The sequence below is a fragment of the Pezoporus occidentalis genome, unplaced genomic scaffold (assembly GCF_034315485.1).
Source record: "Pezoporus occidentalis ecotype Australia unplaced genomic scaffold, CSIRO_AGI_Poc_V1 ctg11, whole genome shotgun sequence".
NCBI lineage: Eukaryota > Metazoa > Chordata > Aves > Psittaciformes > Psittacidae > Pezoporus > Pezoporus occidentalis.
In genome coordinates, this window is record NW_026912886.1 from 3,886,352 (window position 1) to 3,912,486 (window position 26,135).

At 38.9% G+C, this 26,135-nt stretch overlaps 1 protein-coding gene across 3 annotated transcripts in view; it reads left to right on the forward strand.

The window, feature by feature from the left end:
* The window catches only part of LOC134168200 (proline-rich protein 36-like), a 33,758-nt gene extending 10,058 nt beyond the window's left edge, over positions 1-23,700 (forward strand). The window contains exons 2-5 of one of the 3 annotated variants that reach the window (XM_062627663.1): positions 14,951-15,060; positions 18,633-18,787; positions 20,417-20,546; positions 22,227-23,700. In XM_062627663.1, the coding sequence (XP_062483647.1) occupies positions 14,951-14,956 (6 nt within the window). In that variant the 3' untranslated portion in view covers positions 14,957-15,060; positions 18,633-18,787; positions 20,417-20,546; positions 22,227-23,700. Of the gene's footprint in view, positions 1-14,950; positions 15,061-18,632; positions 18,788-20,416; positions 21,805-22,226 lie in introns of those variants that run through there. The other 2 variants (XM_062627647.1, XM_062627655.1) reach the window with 2 other exon arrangements.
* Positions 23,701-26,135: the final 2,435 nt, after the last annotated feature.

Below are 26,135 nucleotides of genomic sequence, written 5' to 3' on the forward strand. Positions count from 1 at the left end.
CCTTTACTGATCCACTTTTTAAAACACCCTTTACAATTTTAGAAAATCTTAGAAGCTCAGAAGAAGCAATTTTGCATTGTACAGTACTTGTATATTTCAAGCAGTGAAAGCTGTAAATGATGCACATGTTGGAATGACAATAAGATAAATGGAAGCTTTCATTGAAAAAATGCAAACCAGAAGACAGATAGCTTGTTTTGCTTTAGGCAAAGCATGAATGCAAACATTTTGAGAACTGGAGAAAACTCCCCTTTCCTTCTGTGGCCCCTCTGAGCCATTACATTAATTACTTGGAACTATTTACCTACTTCCCTTCATTTAGGCCCCAGGTGCAGACACTCTGGATACTGAAAATTATTTTCATTCTTTTCACTAAAGTGGAAAAACAATATATGGAAACACTCATCTTTTCCTTTCAGAAATCCAGGGCTGTGAGGAGAGATGGTATCGTAATAATTATTTTGTGCTTGCCTGTTTTTTAACACCCCATAACAAAACACGAGAGTGGGGGTGGAGGGTCAGTGATGTTTCTTTTTCAGAGTACAGTGAAAATATTTGTTTAGTTTAGTTGCAATAGCAGGGGCAGCTGGCAACGTTTGCACTTCCATGTCTTCTAACACTTCATTGAAGAGACACCCCTGATCTTTGAAGAAAAGCAAATACCTGATTTTTCAAATGTGCTGACCTGTGCTTATACCATGCCTCTGAAAACCACCTTTAGTGATCAGAATGTTAGTGTGTGCTTAAAGTATGACCAGTCAGATCCAGGCATGCACTTTCCCATCTGGGAAGCTAGAGAATTAATGGAGGCATTAAATGTTTAGAAAATAAGCGATCAATCACATTAGAAAATAAAAATTAAAAAAATCACAGCAGAGGCTCAAAACCTAAATTTCTAAATTGGCAGCAAATAGGATCAGTCTCAATATCTATGATTCTTTCTGGCAGGATAACCATGTCTCAATGCTCTTGCTTAATTTCACGTCTAACTTCCTTCTGTGGGAAGAACAAATTAAACCTTTTCTTGTGCTCTTAGTAAGAGGTTCTTCTGCTTTTGATTATTTTGGAATAGAAACAACAGACTGTGGGACACTGGCTGTATAGATATCTTTAAATAATTATTAACAAAATCTATGGCTATTTACACAAAGTGTATTCAACTCCTCCCTTCCCAGTAAAGAATATCAGTCAATCCCAGGGTAGCCCAGGTCATCAAGGGGTGGCTACTGAGTCTGGCTCCCCCTGTCACAGCTGCCTGGCAGCAGGCCCACCCTCAGAAACAGCCAGCTGGCTCTGCTGTGCTTTTCAGCTTCCTGCAAGTTTGCATGTGGACCTGTGAAGCAGCTGAGTTTAGTTTGCCCGATGAGCTTATTTGTTGTCAACCCAGAGAGTACTCCCATTGCCATGACTGCCGATGATGCAGTCAGTTTGCACTTGGAGTTTTCAGCATGGCCACTCTGCTCTGTCATTTCTGCTGGTCTGTACTGGCTCTTCAAAAGGCCAGATCTGTTTCACAGATTTTGTTAGTTTCAAGTCAGTTCAGCACTTCTCTGTTCTGATCCTACTGCTTGTCCAGATGCACAAGTTTATCTGCTAACTGCTGGCCCTTAGCAGAAATCAGACTATGAGAAAGACTAATCCTTCCTCTATTTTCTCTTTTATTCTAACTGCAGACTTGTGAAATGTTAGAAGCTACTAGGGTTACCCTTCATTTAGAAGATCTTATTAGAGCATAAACACCTATGTTCATCCTTAATGATATATATCAAACATTAGTCAGAAATATAACTCCCTTGTAGAACTGTGACCAATAATGCAAACAAACCCAACCTATTCTGTGTGCGTTTTCTGATGTCAAGAAAAGGTTGTAAGTAGCATCTGCCATAGGAACAAACCTTTGAATTCAAGGATTTTCAGAGGCAACCTTAGGAGTAATTCACTGTTAAGAGAGTATCCTCAAAGTAAAAAGATGATTTCGTGGAACATTGTTTTTCTTTAAGCTAAAAATATGACGCATGCCCAAAATATGCAGAAACTCTTTCTATTCCTAACTAATAATACAGTATGTTTTTTTCTGGAAAAGCAAGTTATTTGTCCTAGCAAATATAATAAGACGATATGTAATTAATTCAACTATTCAGTCATTAGATTAATTAATATCCTGTTGCATTTACTTACCTGGATGAGGGAAAGAGATATTTTGTAAAACCCTATATTGTTGTCTGTTTTATTGTATGTTGCCTCCTTATATAAGTAGGACAACACTAAAAACAGTTGTGGTGATACTCATTGCTTTATGTGGCCTCATGATCTTAGTTACTTACAGTCTCAGCTCAGTAGCACAAGTTGGCACAAATCTGTCATATGAAAGGCTCTCCAAATTGTTTTTAATCACTCTCAACTTCTGGACTTCTTCTGTGATTGCAGTGTCGTTACTGAGATGTGAATTTGACTGAGGAAAAACGGTCCATTCACAGACTGCCATATTCGGGGGACGTGAATTTAAGACCTTGTCATGAGTCAGTGGTGGCCCTTCTAAGCTGGGTTACTGGTAAGTGGAAGAGGCTTCTCAGATTTAAACAATGTTTTTCACAGGCACAGGAAGAGACTTTTAGCTGTTTGAACATCTATTTCTCTTCACTTCTGAAGAGTGTCAAGCCAGGTGCAGTCATGCTTACTGGCTAGGTGATATAGCACCTACTTATTCACATTAGCCATGGCCATCAACACAACAACATCAACACAAATTGCATGCTTTGTTATGAAGGCACTAATATATTTCGTTCCAATGCTCCTCCAAACCACACTAGAGTCATTCAGTATGAATTATTTTGTATTCATCTGGACTCAAATTAATCTGCTTTAATAAGTTCTTTGTTACCTTCCCAAATCTTGTTTCAGCTTTTCAGGAAGTTCTTCTATAAGCATAGCCCATGTCAGCAGTTAGCACCCTAAAATCTGCTGGCAGGTAAATTTATTATGACTGAAGCCTGGTCAGGATGGCATCTGAGCTCATGTCCAATTTATGTTGGCAGAAATACCCAGATACTTGAAGCTGCATAAGTACCTTCTTGAAATCGGGCCTCTATCACCTGTAAGGATGAGCAGCTGCTGAGTTGAAAACAACAAATCCTCTGATATGGAAATCTGTTTACAATACCTGCTCAACATCTAATACTCAACTAATTCTACCTATACTGCATTCACACATTCTGATTCTAATTCCTGTTAAATATGGTATCTAAAACTTGGTCAGGATCAGTATGGAAGTATATAAAGTAAATATATGTGGGAAAGAATTAATTTTAAATTGCAATGTGCTTGAGAGCTAGTGATTACGCTAAGCATGAAATTTGTGTGATTCATGATTATTCCTGCTGTTTCTGATTTTTGCTTCAAATGGAATTGGGCTGATTGTGAAGCACATTAGTGAATTATTCTGTTTGTTTAAGAAGGAAGTTGTAATTTTTGAGGGATGTAGAGTGTTATCACTGTCATAGCATTTGGGGATAGGAAATAAAGAGCCTGAGAGATGCTTTCCCATAAATACAGTGTTCTTCAGGCACAAAGACTTGCAAAGGAAACAATTCCTTCTAATTAGGAAAGTAATTTTAAGCAGAAAAAGATGTAAAAGCTTAAGGACTGTTCTCAGAGATGTTTCTGAGAAGAATTAGGGCAATAGAGGATTATTGTTTTGTTAAGCCTTTGATTGAGATCTCAGACTTTCATCAGTTCTGTAGCAATGCAAGCGAGAGATCTAAGGCTCAAACATATCTCCAGAAAAGAGATCTTAGAGAAATAAAATAAAATAAAATTAAAAAAACCCAACCCAGACTAGGATTTAGCTTTGGGGTATTTATAACTCCCAGTTGAGAGCCAAGGGGAAGTTTTTCTGTCATCACCCTGTTACTTTTAAAAACAGAAGGGGAAAAAAATTTGCTTTTGATTTCTCAAAAAATAGTGTTAGTTATTTGAAAAATTCCAGACCAGAGCATGAAAGATCCTTGAGAGGAAAACTCTGGAGTATAATCAAGATTAAAGCCTTTAATGAAGGCAAAGCTTACTTGTCTGATCAGATCCTAGCATAATGGTCTAGCATGTGATATTATTCTGTGTAAGTTACATAACTTTTTGTTTAAGAGCATACTTTACCTTCAGCAGCACAAACAACATTTTTAACCTGTTCAGATCCTGGAGAAATGCAAACAGATTTGAAGGAAAAAAAAAAGAATATCTGTTAGCAAAAGAAAATCAAACCTCTCTGTGACTTGTTTAAGATGAAAGCAAGACAGGAAACTAATAAAGAGGATCAGAGAACCTGGAAATAAATGTTGACAGGCTTGTGCACTGGCAGTTTAAAATCACATGCTATTAAGCATTAGCTTTCTGCTTAAGTGTTTACCCACAGATTGCCTTTTCCTAGTAAAGGCTAGAGATTACCCACAACTCATTTTGTTTGCAGGTTTTCTGAATGTGTGCGGGTACATCCTACCATTTATCAGCCACAATGCACTGAGGTCACAAGTCCCCTGCCTCATTAAAAGACAGTGAGCCAATTGAAAAACAACTCCCTTCTCCCTTGCCGCATCTGAACATATGGTGCAGGAGTAGTATGCTTAATTCTGAAACAGTCAGATCTGGGAAGAAGCTAAGCAGTTAGGCAAAAAGTAGGTAATAAAACTTTGGATTACAGAGTCATGTAGTTTTCCTGTTTTGACAATAGAATTCGTAGACTACAGTTTCAAGCTTTGTAGGGTTTCCTACACACTCAGAAATAAAGATTAAAAGTTACAATATTAAAAATTTTAGTGGAAAAATAAAAACAGAAGCATGACCCTACCCCAAGGTGGAAATGTCAGAGCTTCACAAAATCATCAACTGAATATAGAGTGCTGGTGTATTCAGCATACCTTGATGTAGGCGCGTTGGTATCATCAGGGTGTTTTCTGGTATCATCAGGGTGTTTCCTGGTATCATCAGGTGGTTTCCTGACTCTTCATATGTCTAATATAATGTGATCTAATACATCAAATTAAAGAATTGTTATGAGTTTCACAATACAGGCATGTAACAATTGCCATTCCACAACTTGGAGACATAGTCTGAATATGGCTGGTGCTAGCTAGTGTCAAGCCACCAGTCTCACCTTTTTATCTTAAGAAAACTGTCATTCTAAATCACTTTTTCAGGATAGGAACAGTTATACTTTCCTATCCTGAAAGTTATACTTTCATTCAGCTTTAAAAAGGAAACAATCACTAAACATTTTATACTTGAATGCAGACCTTCAGAGTTTTGTTCAAAATGGTCTTCCAAAGAACACAGTAAAACCAGTGTCTCTTGGTACAGCAATGGAGAAACTTTCATCAGCCCTGAGAATGCAAATATTCATTGCTTCTGCAGCCAAGTAAATGCTCTCTATTTTGTGGCACCATATATTCAATAAAAATAAAATTACTTTTGATTTTCTTTATTCCCCCAACCCCAGCAAGATGTTACATTCCCTGCTGCTTATTAAATTGATTTTGGTTAACCGGAAAACAGTAAAGTTAGCCAGCATGGAATGTGACTTCATTGCCAAATAAAAGGGCACTCTTCTACTGACTGCATCATGCCGTGGGCTTGTACTGATGTAAATAATGTAATAGGATGGATAGCCTCACTTGTCTGTGTGTTTAATGCTGTGAATTCAGGTTTTTGCATGAGGACAAGGCCAAAAGAGAATGTTTTAACAGTACTCCTTAAAACTAACTTTCCTTTCTGTGCCAGACATATAAGCTATTTACTTTTTTGTTACATTTTTAACTAACAAGCTGTAATGAGGATTTAGAAAGCTCCTTCTACATCTATTTGCGCAATGAAAGCATAACACCCTACAAGGAAGTGTTTCTACAGCTGGAAGAAGTGGGGAGAGGGAGGCAACACTGAGAATAAATTGAACTGATTTTTTTCTCTTCTTTTTCTCCCTCTTTACCAGCTGTACAGTGCTGGAATGGAAAGAGTGTGCCACGTTCAGTTACTTCCTTCCACAGCACACCAAGAAGCAGAATAACTGATTCTGTTGTCTAGTTCCAGAAACAGATGTGGTTTGAATTTCTGTGCACATGGGCATTGGTGCATTCACAGATGTATGTATATATACCCTGCTTATTTCCACATGCTCCTACTTGATTGAGAAGGCCTACCTGTAACTTTTTCAATCACCCACAGCCTGCAAGCAGTTCAAGCACAGCTCCAGAGCCAGGGTTATGCTTTGTCACCAGGAGAAGGGCTGTGATAATGCATGATTAGTCCAAATCCCTGAGAAGCAAGACAGCTGGGACTACTAAACCTGGCATCACTGACTGCAGTGATCGAGTTGTGCACTGGGGTAGGGAGACACCTGGAAGCCATTTCCTGCTTGTGAACTTATCTCCCTCCCCCTTCCTTTCAAAGATAACTATATGCAATATGGCTTTTGGCCACAGTGAGTTTTTTTGGATTTGTAACATCAGGAAAGTTTGCTTTAAAGGCACAGGTCTTTCCTTACATACGAAAACTTCAAAAGACAGTTTTTTCCTTCTGCTGTTTTGTTGTGTTTTTTTTTTCTTCTCCCGATCCCTCAATTTCTCTCTTTGAGACGTTCTTCAAGTTTTTCAAACTCCAAAGAAGTCTTTGCAATTTCATCTTGAAACTGGTAAATGAATCTTAACAGACTAGAGACTGCTTAGGTACTGGCCTGAGCTTTCACACTGCCAATGCCAAAGCCACCGATTGTTGCTTTCTAACCATATCTCACTAATGCAGAACAGGTTACAGTTTCTACAGCCCCTTCCCCACCCCTTAAATATTTGAAGTTTCCTTAGCTGTGCAAATTAAACACATATTTTGCCAATGAGAATGCCTTTGAGCAGCAACCCTTTTGTCAGTTTGGTTTCTCTTGGGCAGTGTGATTCTTACCAGGAGACATCTCCCGATTATTTTTTTTTTGTTGTCTCTGGAAACATTTCATCTGACAGAATGTTCTCTCTGTTGCAGCTATTGGGTAAGGTGTTGGTCCCCTGAAATCAGCAGGAGCCAGCAAATTCTAATATGCCAGAAGTTTTCACCTCCTGTCCACTTAAGACTTGAAGCATGTAATGCTTTGTCAGTTTGAAAGTGCTCCATCCTTTTCTTGATATTCTGTATGGAACTCTTTGTCTTAGAAAAACTAACAGCAGAGATAAAACACACTGGTATTTCTGACACAAGTTTATAAACAACCTCAAATTTTTTTTTTCTTTTTTTGGCTAAGAGAAATTTCACTTTTCATAACTGAAGTCTAAAAGATTTTGAAAAAAAATTGAAAAAACAGAGAGATAGCCAAATGTTAGGAGGCCAATAAAAATGGTTTTGTGAAGTCTCATACAAAACTTCAAATATTTTTAAGGGTTTTGAAGAAGTTGCTTTTTACCTAAAGACATGTGTTTTAATGTACCGTTCATGAGTATTATGTTATCACACTTGCACACAACTACTGCAGTGCAGTAGTTGTAAGATTTTAATAATTGATTGTCATCTCTTAACCAGTGGTCTTGGCCTGTCCCACAGGGCCAGAGCAAGACAGCAGGGAAGGCTCAGGGATTAAGCCAAAGTCCAAATACCAGGCAAGCTTGTAGCAGCAAGGAAGGTCCGACATCAAGGCAGGCAGGCAGTCTGCAGGTCAGGGTCAGCCCAGGAATCATCAGGCAGCATCATAGTAACAGGCAGAATAGAGATGAAGCTGAGAGGTCAGCCCACCTCATAATCTGATCAGCAGGGTCTAGGGCCAAACACAAGCACAACTAAAACATAGCTCAGGCAGGGACTGAAGGCACAGGGCTGTTCTTAAATGAAGCTTCTGGGCTCATGGACAGGGTTGTGGGTAGAGGCCTCAGGTAAGGCTGGTCAGGACCATTAAATACTACTGATGCACTCAGGCCCCCTCACATAAGTTAGTAGAACATCCAGTCTCATCTTTTCAGGCATAAGCAAGAAAAGGGGAGAATTATGGTTGTGGTTTGACCTGTGCTGCATTTTCTGACCCCTGAGTGCCTGATTTCTCAACCACAATATTACAGTAATGCTGTGTCTACCCATAGTTTATATAAACACAGAGTATGTTAAACAACTGACTTATGATGTGATACTTTTTTTTCCACTGAATTTTAGACCATCTGTGTACTAAAAAATTTCTAGACTTGGAAAGAAGATCTGATCTATTCAGTCATTTCACTAAGTAGTTACAGCTACTCACAGAGTATTCTTCTGTATGTACTTTGATATTTATATTTCATTCTTTTTTTTTCATTTCAATTAAGCATCTGTTGGATACCAAGGCTTAGTTGATACTTCTGTACTTCTGAAGCGTCTTCTTTGCTCATCCTAAACCTCTAATATTGTCTGTTCATGTGCAGTTCAATGCAACCTTTTTTCCCCAAGGCTTAGAGTTGCTATAGCGCAGTTTCAGGTCACCTTATTTCTGAGGAACAATTTGGTCCATGTCTATTGATAAGCGATGTTTTCTTTTTCATCTTTCCTAGCTGAGGTAATACATGCTGCTATCTCATACTCTGAGACATAGAGCAGAATGTCAACAGCACTGCAGGATACAACTGTAATAGGCAGTCTGTAGTTTTGGAATATCTCCTGATCAGTGTATGAAGTGTCCAGTTGGCTAACTGTATCCCCCACTCTATACTTACAAAATGTGTGATTCTCCTGTTGGCAGAGAGAAGTGTATCAACTTCTACCAAGTTCTGACTCTGGAAATTTGGGCAGAAAGGAGCCATTTCAGTGTCTCACATGAAAGAATTTGAAGCAGAGAGTTTCAGTAGTTACTTCAGTGCAGTCATTTGCTTCCCTAATTCTGGCTGGCAGGGACTAGAACCAAAAGAGAAACAACAGGTTTTGTTCCAGGTGAAGAGTGAGTATTTAAGAAGTTAGAAGCACCTGTGCTGGGTCAAACCAAAAGCCCACCTACCCTAGCATCCTGTTTTAAACAGTGGTCCAGGATGGGTGCCTCGAGAAGGTGAGAAGGAAATGCTTTTCAGCTTTTCCTTGCAAAAAATATTTGCTCCACCCCTACTCAGAGAATCACTGTGGGCAGGACAACTGCATAAAAGCTAGTAATTAATGTTTTATGCAAGACAAAAAGGATCTGTATCTTGCTGATATAAACCAACAGTGTTGTTTTCAGTGCCAGTTATCTCTGCTGAGGATATCACCTAAAAATCTTACACAGAAATAGTCTAAATTTACATGTGACTCCAGTAGCCATATCAGACTTCATAATCTGTCCACTTTTGATGTCTTCTCACAGATCATAGCACTGCTCTGTTTCTAGTCTGACACTTTGTTTTGATTTTAATAACCTAATGTGAATTACAATAGCAGGTGCATAGCAGCCCTTTTTTAGAATGAGTATTTGATGCTAATAGGCATATTTAGCCAAGACTTTGCTGAGCCATGGCTTTCATCTCAGCCCATACAATACATACATGATAAAAAATAATTAAGCCTGTAGCTTCTGGGCAAAGGATTTTAAAAAGCACATATCAACACAAAAGTTACAAGTCAGTGAAGTTATGGAAGATCATTAGGAAAAGAGGAGAGATTCAGTGTGGTCATTTGAATAATATCACTGTACACTATATTTCTAATAATAATGATGTCAAGATTGGAAAAACTGGACATGGTCTGATAATAGACTGATGCATTTAAAGGGAACCAACCACTACAGAGGATTTCTGCCCAGTGTAGAAGTGAAAGGAAAATGTAGACACAGGGACAAGCAAACTGCAGTTTACTTCTATTGGAAGATTGAGTGCTCACTGAACAAAAGGGTTAATGGAGGGATTACAAGAATTGGCTACAGGCAGCCAGTGGATTCAATTCCCCTAGATTGTTGGGACAGTGCAAAAGCTGAATCTTTGTCTCTAGTAATTGCTTTGTTCATTAGCCACCTCCCCCTCAAAACAAACAGCAAACAAGACAAGCCATCCTGTCACACATACTCTTTCTATTACAAAGGTTCCACTTGTAAAAAAACACTCTTGTCTATTTCTGTGCTTTTTAACATTTTATCCTCTTACCAGGATGAAGGTCAACAGGACTCACAAATAAAACATTAGAATTTGTTTCACTAGCAAACTAGTACTTTACTGGACACACATACTGTATCAGACTGTGATAGTACAGGCTTCATATGTAACCTGAGCCCAATTTAAAATTCTGAAAAGCAGCTCAGTTGGACTCAGTAATCTTAAGATCATTTATGTGCACTGTTTTCTGTGCAGCATAGATCTTTTTTTTTTTTCCAATCTAAATGATTATGTGATTCTGTTACGCATTTCTGCTACAACAGGTTCAATGTATTATTTAGTTGCTCTTCCAGCTTCTGGGGCAAACCCTACAAGCTCCATATTTCTCTCATATGTTACCAAATAGCACAAGAGCATTCACCTTCAGAAGTTCAGCAGTGCTTTCGCTTCCCCCAGGCCTGCTGTGTAACTTTTTTCCCTACTCATTCACCAGTCTCATCATCATCAAGCTGCAGCTGAGGGACAGATGATAGAATGGATATAATTTGAGGCCTGGTAAACTGCCTCTAATCCCACCTTTTCCTCTTGTTACTCATTTTTGTATGGTGCCTGAATTGCAGCCAGTCACCAGTACTAGCTACTTCAGAGATTAGTAGTCAAGTACCTAATTCTTTCTTCAGTTTGTTCCTTTCTGCAGCCCTAAGGATCCTCCCACAGAACCATTACAGTTAGACAAGCAAAGCAGATTGATAGACAGGACATGCAGAGGAGCACATGTAGAGGGTCTTAAGTCACTGGGACCTCTTTCTGGAGAGTGAGCCCAGCATGGGAAGTTGTGCTCTTTAGATTGGGTCCAGCAGTGCAGACATTCTTGATGTGGCAAGACTGCAAATGGCAAATTGTCAGCCTACTGCTTCAGAGATCCTTTATGATGGAGAAGTTTTCCAGAAATTAGTCAGATGTCTGTTAATTTTCGTACCTCTCAGAAAACCAGGTCAATAAAAGAAGGAATGATTTAGTGTCTAGGAATGGAGAAGGGTGTCCATTAACACTTTATCAAGTATAATTCTACCATGGGAAGAATATATAGAAGTATTTTTGTTATTATCTTAAATTAACCAACACATAATATAAATATAGTCTTTCCATGGCTTCAGTACTTGAGCAACATTTCATGTCTCTCAATCAAGAGAATCTGCACTTTCTGATAGGAAACACCAGCCCGCATGACAGAATGAGAGGGGCTTCTAGAAGTTGCTTATTAAATTCTACATTTTTAAAATATTGTTGGACTTAGTGTTAGAGGTGTAATTGCATGCATTCTCAGCAGGGAAACTGAATTGCTTAAGTGGACGCTTCCTCCAGAGTTTTCTTCTTTGGCAATAAGATGGCTTAATGTAGTTTCAGTTTGGATGAAGCTGTTAATAGGCTGCATTCTTCAGCAGCATCTATTGCTGTAGTAAGTTACTAACACATACTGCGTATGTATTTTACATGGGTACATTACTACGTATTTGAAATCAGTGAGCTTAAACTGTGCAGCATAATTAGAGGAATGAACCTCACATTGCTTTGTCAAAACATTCTTTAATTTCTGGATTTTAGGATTATTGGATTAAAAGATTAGATGGGATGCCTAGAAATCTCAAATCGGAGCATCTAGTAAAGTAATGCTTGTCATGAATCAGTGGTACAGTGTATCTGTAAACCACACAGACTATAAGTTGCTGTAGTAATTGTTCAAAGGTATTTCAATACTAGGACAACAGGATACTGCGTTTGCTCTGACCTCCCCCTTTTTCTAACACATTTTTTAATTTTAAGAATTTAGTAACTTTTCTTCATTATAATCAACTGGCAACTGTAGTCACTCTGAGCTTGGTGTGTGAATCGCTGAACTTCCTTGCCTATATGTTACTAGAGGATTCCTGACACTGACCAGACATTGCATGGAATTCACCTTGCAGTGTATGTTTATTAGTTACATTATGATCACCAAGTACAGCTACAATTTAGTGGCTGTCTCACAAGACATACTTTGTTGTCAAAGAATTCTGCCTTGGTTAAACAGTGTCTCTGAGTCCCAGAAAACATGGTGGACTACAGGCCCTTCTCTTTTTCTCAGTGCAATAGCAGATTCACTGCCAGGTAAGAGTCTTCACACATGGCACACAGAAAGTTGTTCTGTCATTCTATTGTGTCTCACTTCCACAGGAGACTTAGTACTTCAATCCTAGAGGTTTCTGTGAAAAAGATTTCTCTCACTGCTGTCCTGCCCTTGCTTGGTCCAGCATATTGTATACCACACATATAGCAATGGAACACACAAGAAAGACTTTCTATATAGTGTATGTATCTGTGTGTATGAGTAGAGAAGTGATGGCACAATGATAAATATACTATCAAACAAGGAAACTTTGGGACCTGGTTCAAATCCCTCTGAAGAAAAATGCTATGAACTTTATCATGTCAATATTTGAACAGAAATGTTTGGTAAATTCTGCCAGGGATTCTGAACCTATAGGTTTAGAGTCCAGATGTTTCGAATGGGATGGTTAATGTAATAGTACTATGTTACTCTTTCCTGACATGGTTTTGTAAGTATGAGGAAGATGACTTTTAATTAGTGTATTAAAGAGTTTCAAAATTACTAATACTCTGTCATCAAGTTTTGTGAAGCAAACAGAAGAGGAGTTCTGTTCACAAGCAATATGGAGACAGCTGTGCTAGCCATATTCCCAAGCCATTAACAGAATAGTTGTCAGCACTTCAAAGCACCATATTCCCATATCATTTAGTATTTGCACTGCTAAAATGACAGCATCCAAAACAAAAACCAAAATGCTGAAGCATTGCAATATGATGAAGATCATGACTGTCTGAACAGAAAGGTCATTATGGGAAGGTGCAAATCATATTTTTATTTTCTGGGGTATAGAAAATCAAGCTGCTTTGGTATAATTTTGGCATCTTTTAAAATCAAATGGTATTTTTGTCACTGATTTCCACAAGGCCAGAACTGTGCATTTTGGGCCTGACAGTCTTGTCAGGATTTAACATACCTGAACTAGCAGAATTATACGTAGTGACAGCTTTCATATTTTCAAACTGAAACTGTAGGATTAGAAAAATAACAGCTTGTCATTTCTTTCTTTGTTGGCAGAGCTTTATCAAAAATACTTTTTTTTCACTAAATTCCCAGTATTTCAAAAATTTCTGCCTGAAGTAGAACAGAACTCTTCAACTTCCTTAAACATAGCTGTGTTTCTCTTTAACCCAGGGGCTGATACAAAATGATGATACTATTGGGTAGCATAAAATAAGGAAATGAATAGCTTAACAGATGTTCAATGGGATACATTTCTTTTCTCTTTTGTGAGTGCCTGCTCACTACTGTTGAACAGAAAGTATCTGCAATTGCTCCTTGGATGCCTAAACTGAAAAGTCAGTCTGACTAAGTCTTGTCTAAAGAGTCACAGCAGGGGAGTCTCTATCACTGACAAGAAAGGGAGCTCTAAAGTAGGACAGGCTTTTTGCCAGCATGGCCGCTCAACCTGCTGGCAGGGATTGCAGTCTTCAGGTTGTTTCCCCTCGTTTTACACCAGTGTAACTATACTGTCTTTAAAGAGTATAATGGGTACTAATTTAAGCCTGATCAGAGTACAGCCTTTCTTTAACTACATATCCTCCTAAACCACTTATTTCTGTGAGACATCACAGCAAAACTCTTATACAAAAAGCTAGAACACATAGCCTGTAAATAGGATCAGAATTGGATATGAATCACTTCCCACCCCCACCAACAGCCTGTGCCCTTAAGTAGAACTATAAAGCGGAGGCCTTGAAATCAGGAGAAATATCTGGCCTGTTCTGAATTGCTGTCATGGGTCATACTAGCCCCAAAGAGCATGGCACCAACCACACGATTTGGGGGTCAGTAGAACCACCGCTAACTCTCTGTCTGTCAATCAATCCTTTTTGTGTGCCACTAGTTCTAAAAACCCAGTTGGCTTTTAGCTTCTTTGCCTTTTAAAAGATATACAAGATAGTTCTGAAGGTTTTTCTGTTCTCAGAGATTTACAGGAAGAGAGAAACGTGTAGAAGGTTATAGTGTGTGAATCCTGCCATTTAGATTGTAGAAATATTTTTGTAATCAAAAATATCCTTGCCAGAAACAGTTCTTTGGTATTTAGAAATCCTTTGCTAAACAAAGTAAAAATGAATGATAAACAAAATCAAGTTTCCTTTGAGCCTGATGTTCTTGCAGCTGCACTCCACTTTTAAGAGAAACTCATTAGCAATTAATTCAGAATGACACTGGCAAGCAGTCCCCAGACTTTAATTAATATCTTTTTGACAAGCTCATAATCTTTCTAGTTAATAGTCTCTCTTAAATTAGTTTAACTCTGATTTCACTTACCATTGTTAGTAATTGTCATCAAATCTAGGGTACTTTACAGAACATTTTCATTTAAGATACTTCTAAAAAGAGAATTTATAGTTGCATTTTACAGAGTAGAAACCACAATTGACGAAGGTCACCCTCAATCCACAGGCAGAGCTGGAAAGAAAAATCTAGGTTCCTGAATACCCTTCCATTGTTCAATTGATTATGCAACGGTGCTGTCTCCTGTCTCAGTATCTTGCAAGGAAAGGGTTAAATTCTGATTCCAAGTTACATAACTGATTCTTTTCCTTTATGCCAGTATCAAGATCTTAGACAGTTACAGTACAATATTTTAACTATAATACAGTGAATTATTGTCTGTAAATGTTACTTCAATAATATAAATATCAGTATAGGACAATCTAGAGGTCAAGTTTTCATTTAAAATTGTGCTCTCAATATATGTGTCTTATATGTGCCCTTAAAGCTTTGTGTCAGTTTTACCTGTATGTCTCAAATACAGAACTGACCTACATGACAACTTTATGCAGCCACATTACTGTGTTCTGCAGAATAAGAGAGAATACTGTGAATTGGAAAAGATGTTGAGACAAAATCTCCTTTGACCTCTGGGTAAGTTAACAACTTTTACATAAATATTATGAAACATGCTATATGTGTGCCTCTTGCATATGTGTATTATGAGGGAAAAAAATATTTACTCACCTGAAACCATTTTTTATGTAGATGATGTAGTGAAGTAATTTTTGATATGTAAGATCACATCGGTGTTTCTACTTTGCCTACAAATTAAACTGAGAGGTGCACAAGTTACTGTCAGGCTTTGAGTCTGATAAGTTTTTTCAGGATTTAGAAAACTCCAGCTACTGTAGTGTAAGTCTTAAACTGATTACATCTACAAAGAAATTATATCTTTTCATTTTAAAGCTAATTAATGCCTAGTATCCAACAGACAATTGTAAGAAATATCTGTCTAAGCATTGGATGACTCTACGGTAACGCACTGCCAGGGAAGATGGATGTAGGGTAATTTTTGAAGGTAAGTTTTGCTAAGTGAGGATATAAGAAGTTTTAATTTGGTGATTCACAGGGATGACTTGTAATTTTTACTTCTCATGTAAGATGAAGAATGAGGTAAAATGGGGTATGAAAAAAAACAAGATTTGCTTATTAGTCTCCTCTGTCTCCTCCATCTTACATAAATGTAAAAACCTAATTTAAAATTCTGTCTCATTAGCAAAAACTAAGATAATCAAGATGGCTGAGAAAGGCCAGGGGTGTTACGCAACTTCATAGGGATCCTGAGACCAGAACACATTTCACAATCTCTAGAAGTCATGAGCAGTCTGTCTGCGCTCCAGAGTATTTGTCTAGGACATGTAAAACTGAAAATAACATGATCCAATCGCCTTCTAGAACAGTTTTAGAGTTTTAGTAGCAGTAGGCATCAACTTGTACCGTGAGCTTAGAATGCTAACTTTACACAAAGGAGTTATTTTAGGTTGCTTCTTTGTCTTTGTTTTTTCCTTAAGTCAACACTGGGGGGGGGGAGGCAACAAAAGGAGCCCTAAAAAACAAGACAGGTATTAGTTAGTGAGGAGAGGTGCAAAAACATGTTTTAAACCAGTAGGATATTCCTCAGCTGAATTTCTACAGTTTTTTCTCAAGTGCCTGCTGCCTATGTCAGTATCAGCATGCTGAACTAGAGGCCTTATTGCTGTGACAGTTCCTGTGTTTCTGTGGCAATGATCATTCCGTTCCAGAAGCCACAAATTAGAAAATGGTTTCTCACAGTGAAAGACCAAACGAAACACAACATGATCTTCCTCCTTTCTCATGCATGTTAACTGTAAAAAGTTTCTTTGTCTGGAATGTGGCTCTGATTACATTTCTCAATCCAAAAATAAACATGGTGCAAAAGGAAAGGATATAGGGAGGGGGGGAAATGCTGTCAATGGGCCACCCTCAGGAAAACCTCACAAGATCTACTCTCTGTCTGTGCAAGCCATGGAAGAGCTAAGGAAGTGATCCCAGCTTGGTGGTCTTATTTTTAATTAAAACAAATGAGGCTCTTTCAGCTGCTGCAGATAAATATTTGATGAAAAGAGACAGGGACAGATGTCAAAAAAATGTAGTAAATAAAGAATAAGACCAGAAGAGCAAATGTTACAACAGCATTTTATATATATTAAAGAAAAAAAAAAACAACAAAAAAACAAAACAAACCCAACTTTACAGATTTCTGTCAAAGGCCTAATTTTACTAAGATGATTCCAAAAGCGGGAAGACTAATTCTTCATACTCTTTCTGACAAAGTAGAATGAAAATACAAATGCACATAGATAAAGAAACGTTTTTAAGTCAACATGCTGCACATTATGTGCTTTAAACAAGGCTTCAGAGTCATATCCATACTTCTATAAGAATTGATATTAGTTTGACTAGCAGTTTTGCTCCAAAATACACGTTAAGGATGCACAGTGAGAAGGTGCCTAGCAACATATATTAGCAACAATCTCGTTGCAGTAATGTGTCATAACATTCATAAGTCTTGTCCTTTGTGAGTGGTTCATTTCAAAAAGTAAACAAGATGACCTGCCAAGGTCTTTTCCCCCTTCAATTACTCTGTGACTTGATAGCACTGGGTCTGGATTTAGCTCACCTTTTAGCAAATTCAGTTATAGGTTCTGTGAAAAAAAAAACAATTATTTAATGTAAGTAACTTAAAAATAGGTCATAAAAGAAAGACGAGTCACGAAATAGAGGAAGAATCTCAGTAGATTCTCAGCTCTTTCAAGATGAATCTTTATTGTTAGCATTATGTTGGTGTTGCCTGCTAGTTTAAGGTCTGATGTTGCCATTCCTGCGTAAAATGTATATTTCCATTGACTCCAATGTGGATTATACATCTGAATATGAAAAAAAAATTTTAAGAGTAGACCTTACAAAACTGTACAGTGAGTGAACCACAGAAGTTTAATGGAAGTATTTAATGTGACACCAATATTTAAAAATAGCACTGTGATTCAGGTCACCAGGAGCAGGATAAATTTGTATAATCCAAATTCTGAAAATAGAGTTATGAATTAATGTAGTTCTGAAATACGTACCTGACTCTGAAGATGTTTAAGAAGAAAAAGTGAGAAGTTGATTGACTGCAGTGCTTAAGGATCTACATGGAGATACTATAGAGCTATGGAGTCCAACAGTAGGCACAGGTAAAAGCAGAGAAACATCTGGTGATGTAGAACATAAGTTAAACAAATTCAGATGAGAGATGAAGAACAAATTTTAAACACTGAGGAAAAGTAACCATGGATTGCAGTGAACTTTCCATATTTGGAGGTAAATAAATCAACCTACAATTGTAATGACTAGGTATATATCACATGGAAATCAAACTTGTGCATACAGCAGACTTTCTGATAAAGTTCTAAGTATAACTCCATTTAAGTCAATTACAAACCCCAGCAGCTTTGGATAGATATTGAGTGAGGCTGAAGGTGAGAATCAACTCTGAGAACAATCAACTTAATACCCAGTAAGGACAGAAAAAATGTGATTCTTTATGAGTGGTGCCTGGGTTAGGAATTCACAAAGAATGAGTTGCAAGGATCTCTGAACACTTTAAGGGACCCTTGCAGAGGATGATGGCATTCGGCAAGGTCAGAATTCCCCCAGTTAGCATGGCATTACCATACCCAGCTGAGAATTTACATGGAACCTGACAGCAGCTACCCTCTTTATTTAGTCTCAGGCTATCTATGGGCTGTCAACATATGATGCAGACAAACTGTTGTACAAACACAGAATTTATGGGCTGATAAAGCAATAAATAAAACATGTAGGCAGAGGGGCCAGCTTTACTTCTCTTTTCTAAACAAGTGTAAGGACTACAAAATGTACAATGCCAAATCTATGGCATGTCCAGTGCAATACATGAGAGAGGCAGGGAATTGGTACATACGCTACTTCTGTATGTCTCAAGCTGACTGCAGGTAGAATATGATTCAGCATCAGATCAACAGAGTGCCTGCACTAGATTCACATGCAGCAGTTGTAGATAAACACTCAAAATACCCACACACAAGTTCTGTGCTGCTGGAGCTATGTCCAAGCAGTATTGTCATTTACACAGGCAGAAATTGAGCACTTTTCTAAGAAACTTCCTTTCTATTTTTCAGCATGCAGAGGAAATAGACCAGAGGTGTGTTTGGTGTTCCTAATCATGAGTGATGTGCTATGTAGAGATCCACTTCTGAATCTCTACATGGACTTCTGTGCCCAGTGAAATACAGGCAGAGAAAAAACAAATTTCTTCAATTCCTTGTTAAAAAAGGTAATGAGAAGGCCCCAGAATAATAATCACTCCTTCTTCTCCTTTACAGATGAGATTAAGGCAGACAGAAATTAAAGGACTCACCAAGACTTTGCCACACAGTCAGGATTTAAACTCAGAACTTCAGAATCCAACCCCAGTGCCTGAACCACACATTCCTTTGCTTTTCTGTATTCCCCTACAGTCTTAGGCCATGTGGCCACTATTGATGAAATGAAAAACAGGTGCAGATCCATGAACAGATGGGAGCCCAGCCCTGGCTGATCTCTGGAGGATAATACAGTGTTGTTTTCCGGCAAAGGACTCCAGAGAACCACAGAGGCAGCCCTAAAAGTGAAGCTGCTCTGCCTCACACTAAATATCTCCACCAGCCCAGCAAGAGGGAGTTTTGAGGCATGGTCTGTTTGTCAGCAAGGACACTGCCTTACTGACCTCTCAGGCTGGCAGTATTGACATCTCTGGTTTTCAGGCGTTCCTATAAAGGTTGTAGAAGACTAATCGCAATCCCATTCTTTGCAGTAACAGCAGCCAATGTTTCTAAGTTGCTGAAACATAAAATTTCTTCCCTTGAGTAGACAATTTTGGAATGTCTAACCCTCAAAAAATGCCATTAGTCATACGCAGAATCTTTCTCTGGGAAAATCGGTAGTGGTATGAGACAAATCAGCCAGGTAAGATGAATAATATATTTGTTCTGGATCTGTAAGGATAGATCTACTTTTAATTTCCAGTTCATGGAGAGCTGATGGCTTACTCCACAATATGTGGTTAAGCAAAGAATTTGGACTGCTTTCTCACTGGGAGAGAGATGGTAGGTAACTAGTAGGGTAATTGCCTGATCCTTAGTGCAGGATGGAGTGCCAGGATGCAAAGTACTTCCCTGGCTTATGTGACCCACAGTTATAGTCCCTGCAATGGTACAAGACACATTTTCCCTCCATGTGTCACCTGAAACATCAGCTGGAAGTATTAGAGAAGACATTGTGATCCTCAGTTTCCTCAGATCCACAGAGCACGTATCAAACCCAAGAGGATAACACATGCAAGAGGACGGTATGTTTCATGGAATCATAGGATAGTTTGGGTTAGAAAGGGCCTTTAAAGATCATCTAGTCCAATCCCCCTGCAGTGAGCAGGGATATCTTTAAGTAGATCAGGTTGCTCACAGCCCCATCCAACCTGGACTTGAACACTGCCAGCAGTGGAGCACCCACAGCTTCTCTGGGCAACCAGTGCCAGTATTTCTTCAGTGTGCATGTCCACTTGTGCCAAGAAAATCTAATAAGACCTGATTGCTTCCTTAGATTCTATTTAAATTGGGGCCACAAAACCTGATTTGCAACAGTAGGCCAAGGCCACACTGCTAACAACATGTATTCTGCTCATGCTAAACAGTATATCGAATTGTTTGGGAAAATCTATTTTATCCCAGTTTTAAGCAGGTTTTGAAGGAAAGCATTCTCCACAGATGACACTAATAGAATTTAGCAGCAAAGACCACCCAGGACACTGAGAATTTCAAACTGTTTGGCCTCAGTTTCTCTGATTCATTCTTCTCAGCTTCATGTGTGCTCTTTGAGAGACAAAAAATAGCATTTCCTTAATTTTGAACTTCGATTTCTCTTCCAGCTGAACATTCGTGAAAGCAGCTGGTCCCAGAGGTGGAACATTCCAAAACCCTGTTTGGAGCCAAGTGAATACGTTATGGAGTCAGTTGTGACACCACTTTATAGAGAACAGACAATGAGTTTTGGATCTCGTAAGTACCTTTTATCCCTGCAAATAAGTTCCCTTCCCCCATTCTTTTGGAAACATCTCAGTCTGTATTGGAAACAGAGGATGTAATTTATTTTTATCGCCTTCCCTGTCAAACTGGCCAACTGCCACAGGGTTCTGCTTTCAGATGTAGCAAGAGGCAGGAGAATCACAGTGACAAACCATTCATTTCAGTGGCTCCTCCTGTTTCCTTATCTTATTTAGAGGCTACCTACTGTGCTCCCTTATCACTCTTTCTAATCCTGCAAAACTTCTCTGCAACTACGCCCCTCCACAGAAAAAGCTGACCTGTTTAGACCTCTCTGCTTCTCTACTCCTGTTCCTTTCCTCAGAGAGCAAGTTGCTTCTTCCTTTGTTACTTTAGAACTCCTTTTTCAATTCCTATCTTAGTCACTCTCTCCTTTTCCTAGTTCATTGTATTGCATTAAATTTCCTAGCTGAATGCACATACAGCTGTGTGGCTTCCTTCGGGTATGCTTAATTTCTCACTGTCCAGCCTGCCCTTTGATGTCTGCTGAAGAAGGATACATCTTCTTTTCCATCTTTTCACATGTGCCTATTAATTACTCTCTTCAGAGAGACTGTTTACTGACTATCTCTCTGTTTACAGTTGAATACAGCTAAACATTTGGTCTTCACAGTTCTTCTTATACACCACCCACCCAGTTTCTTCCCAATTGTTGCAGAATAGATGTCTCCAAATCACTTTATAAAGTCACAGATGCATTGTAGTTGGATTCCCACACCCAGCCTCCTGCTCTCAAACACTGTTTTTGCTTCAGTTACAGAGATGTAAAGAAAGATTTTGTATTGGTAATTTTGTCTCTAGTTCTCTAATTAAAAAGAAGCAGTGGGGCTTAACATTTTGACCTTTCTGTTGCACGTATTCCTACCTTGGGCACTGTAGAGAACCCTTAAAGCTCTGTAAGTATCAGACTTCTGACCTGTGAAGAAATAATACGAACTCAGTATCAAGTACAGAAGAATGCCCACTGAAGTTAGGAGGGTTATCCTATGCATAAATTGTGCATATGTCTTTGTGTGACCAGGAACCTTGGGTAGGGGGAATTTTAATATGCTGGGGAAGGATAAAAATTATTCTAGCAAATGTGCAGAAGAGAAGAATTATATGGTTATAATACAGCAATTGAGATCTAAGATGAAAATTCCTTCAGATGTCCTTCTCATTCCATACGGAGCTTAAAATATTACAAAATAATATGAAATAAATGTAAAACAAATGTGGACTAAATTATGTTTTTTCCAAAGAAGAGATTATTGTCAATCACAGGACCATAAAATGGTTTGGGTCAGAAGGGACTTTAGAGCTCATGTAGCTACAACCCCCTGCCATGGGGCAGGGACACCTTCCATTAGACCAGGTTGTTCCAAGCCCCATCCATCCTAGCCTTGAACACTGCCAGGGATGGGGCAGCCACAGCTTCTCTGGGCAACCTGTGCCAGCACCTCATGGAGAAGAATCTCATCCTATCTAACCTAAATCTACCCTCTTCTAGTTTAAAGCCATTACCCCTTGTCCTATCAGGAATGCTCCTTTAACTGAAAATTGCCTAAAAAATCTATCAGTTTAATAAGCGTATGTTCAGTATAGACTTATTAGATTTGGGTTGAATGAGGCTTTCCATGTAGTAACTCCCTCAAGGTGAGTGTAATGCTGCATGCCAGAACTGAGAAGGACAACTTACTCTCTGTTCTCCTGCCCCCGCTGCTCTCTTCTGTATACTGAGGAGGGTCAACTGCTGCTGTACCTAAATGAAGCAGCCCCAACACTGGGCCTGGAAGGAACAGAAGCCAGCATGCTTCAGACTGGAAGGGAAGGACTGGACCTAGAGCTGGAAGCCTGAAGGGATAAATCCTCAATGATGGCCAAGCAGCCAGGCAAGAAGAGGCACAGGTAAGGGAGGCAGAAGTGTCTCTGACATTTACTTATGGATGCTGGAAGGAACCTTGCGTTGTTGAATCTCACCAATGATCTTCACACTGGAGCAGTAAATGGGCATCACAATAACCATGTTACTAGTTAAATAGCAGAGGCATGTACCTGGAAATGACAAATTTTAAGCTTGCTTATAACTGATACAGTTTGGAGACCATATCTTATGGTACAGAAGCTGGGGGTAGGGCGAGGGCAGGGACAAGGGAGGAAAGAAGTCCAGGAAGACCCATGGAAGCACGTACAGACAGCTCAGTTTACGTGGCCTGCTAGTCAAAAAGTCAACAGTTACAGAAATGTAGAATTGACTGGTGTGTGGCTGTGGTTATTTTCCATCAGTTGTCATGGATATGCAAAATAGCCACACCAGAAAAATAGACAGCGAAGCTTAACAGACACATACCATTTTTGGTTTCATTCACACTCTTTTCCCTGATACCCCTGATATTCCTTTAAATGCAGAATCTGTATTTATATCCAAAAAACTTTTATAAAGAGAGCTTTATTGACACATTTGTTATACTTCTATATAACATGATAATGACAACCAGCTGGCTACAGCTAATGACAGGCACTAATTCATATTGGGTTACTACCTTCATGTTCTGCAGGCTGTCACTTTCTTCCCGCCATTTTTAGCATTCTTGCCCTCTTGTACTTGCATTTTATGATGCTCATGTTTACTATTCTTGCATGCTAGGAAAAGAATGAGCATTTTAAAAGCTTTATGTTTAATTACACTTGCAGCTATTACTTGGTCACATAAACAAATTAAATGGACATTTAATTAAATGTTACCCTTTTAAAAGGGTAAACTGGAAGCAGAGCCTATTGACTGAACACTGATATTGCGTGCATTTATCTTAATTAGTCAGGTAGTGTTAGGGATTAACGTACTTTAGCTGTTATATCCATAATCAAATGCATTAGCATTTATGTCTTTGTAGCATACAGAATATCAGTTAAGATGTGAGCTCTCTCCTGCTGGGTAATGTACAAACAGAACTTGAAGTGTATCTGAAAGACCCCCTTCCTAAGTCACCTTTAAAGGAAAATACTGCAATAGCCTCTCCAGCTTTTGCAGGTGTGAACTGACCATTCTGATGACAATTCAAACCCTGATCCAAAAATATCCCCCACCTTATCATTTTGTATTTATATACAGGAGAATTCTCTCTTATGGAGAGAGATGGGGATTTTTCATCCATAGAATCATAGAGTAGTTCGGGCTGAAAAGGACCTGAAGATCACCAAGCTCCAACCCCCCTGCCATGGGCAGGGATGCCTGGCACTAAACCACGTCACCCAAGGCTTTATTCAGCCTGGCCTTGAACACTGCCAGGGACGGAGCATTCACAACTTCCTTGGGCAACCCATTCCAGTGCGTCACCACCCTCACAGTAAAGAATTTCTTCCTTATACCTAATCTAAACTTCCCCTGTTTAAGTTTGAACCCGTTACCCCTCATCCTACAGTCCCTAATTCCATTCTAGCACACTGAGATTCTAGTCTGAGTGAAGGATGGTGCTGCAGTAAATATCAAGCCCAAATGCCTCAAAGACCTCATCTGATTTTGTAAGCAGTTATTTCAGAGGTCAGAGAAAATCATTTGGGAGTAGTCTGGAGCACTGAATCTGGTTGTACAGCAAACAGTGGGCTATTTAGTGTCTTTCCAACAAACACACAAACTAGGGCTACTGATTAATTCCGCTTCTGTGATAAGCTAATGCTTCTGATCATCTCATTTATGGATTAAAATGCAAAGTAATGAATACTCCTCAGATACCTCGTTCTACAGATGAGTTTATAATCTCATATTTGGAGAACTTATTTTTATAGTGATTGCTACAGACTCATTCATGTTCATGAAATTTCTTTAGTTGTGTTTGGATCTGTAAGACTAACCTCCTCCAATTCCACCAAAAGTCTTTATTTTTCCTTTTTGCATACTGGATAGAGAAGGTGTGCATTTAATGCAACACTGTGTGTCAGAACTTCCACGGGCATAAGGAACCACTTAATTTACTTACGTAAGTAAGTAATCTAGCAAACTAGTGAAACAGCCTGTTCTGGCATTTCCAAGAGCTTTCCTTAGTCACTAAAATACAGTGGAGGGGGGTCAGAAAAAGCCTCAGCACAAAAATAAGAAAGTAGGGCCTCAAATCCACATTACTACAATAGCAAGACACTGTGGTTCATTTTGTACAAGAGTTTGATGTCATGTCCATTTATTTTGAATAATTTCCTCCTGGATTTTTATCTTTTCTAAGAGCTGAATTGTTGAGTTTTCCGAATCAAACACAACTTACCATGTTGTTCAGAGGTTTGATGGAAAGAGATCTCCAGCTATAGGACCTGCATAGGTTTCTCATGCTTTTCAGAAGTCCAGGACTAGCAGTAGTCTATGTTTAACACAGACTGAATTTAGAATTATATTGTAAATTGCTTTCCCATCTGTTCCATCACACTTGGCAGCAGTTACTCTTCTGATAGTTTATATTTAATTCCTTTGTCTCTCTATATTTAGGTGATACTGTTAAAAATGCAGTGGATCTCTCCTGAAAATGAAGCAACTGTGGTATTCTTGTTTCTCTAGTTTACCTGAAATAACCAGAATTCCAAATATTTAACTTAGCCACTGACCTTAATGGATCTGCCCTTCATCAGTTATGATCAACATTATGAGATTTTTATCTCACTTGGTATTTGGTGTAATTTTTTGGGGGGACTGTTCTTAATCAGTTTTTATTTAACAGATGTGGCTAATTGCATCAAAACATTTGAAAAACCAGGAGAGAATTGAAAGAGCCCAGATGATTTGCAGTTTCAGAGCCTAAGGCCACTTGATCAGACCAATACAAACAATCCCAGGGGACTGCAGACAGCTTGACTAGCTGTCATACTGAACATGCACATGCAGTTGCTTGTGGTATCAGTTGAACAGTATGTTTGTGTTTTAACCAGGAAGTAAACTCACAGTATTTTGCAATGGCATCCAGGTTGACAGTGGGATTAACTTCAGGAAAACAAATGATGGTTAATCAGTACAAAACACCACCCAAAAATGGCACCTGACTTAATCTGCACTTGATAGCAGGAGTTGGAAGGGAAAAGAAAGGATTGTGGCAGTCTCCTATTAGTACCATTTTCCCCCTTCCTGGAAAACTTTTCCCTCACTTTGCTGAGCAGGTGAGCAGCAGAAAGGCAGGACCTGGCGCTGTGCCTGTCACCAAGGATGCAACCCTCCATCCCTGCGTTTGGGATGCCCTGTAATCAGGGCAGCCATACTGTGGCTCTCACCTCTGGCCACATCTTGTATGGATGGTGTCTGGAAGCAGGAAGGTGTCAGCTTGCTTTCTCACTCCTACTGAGCCTTCTTGAACCCCACTGTTGAAGTGCTGCCAGGCTTCCAAATTGGGACAAAGGATCTCTTCCTTCTACAGGACATTTTAGTATCCACAGGTTAGGTATACTAGGAAGCATAAGGTATTAATGTTACAAACAAAAAGCAGTTTACCATCCAGATTGTCTTTTACATTTTGGTTTTGTTCTGCCATGATTTCCAGATGCTAATGGGGAAAATGTTGATTCATTCTTGGAACAATGTTAACTCGTACA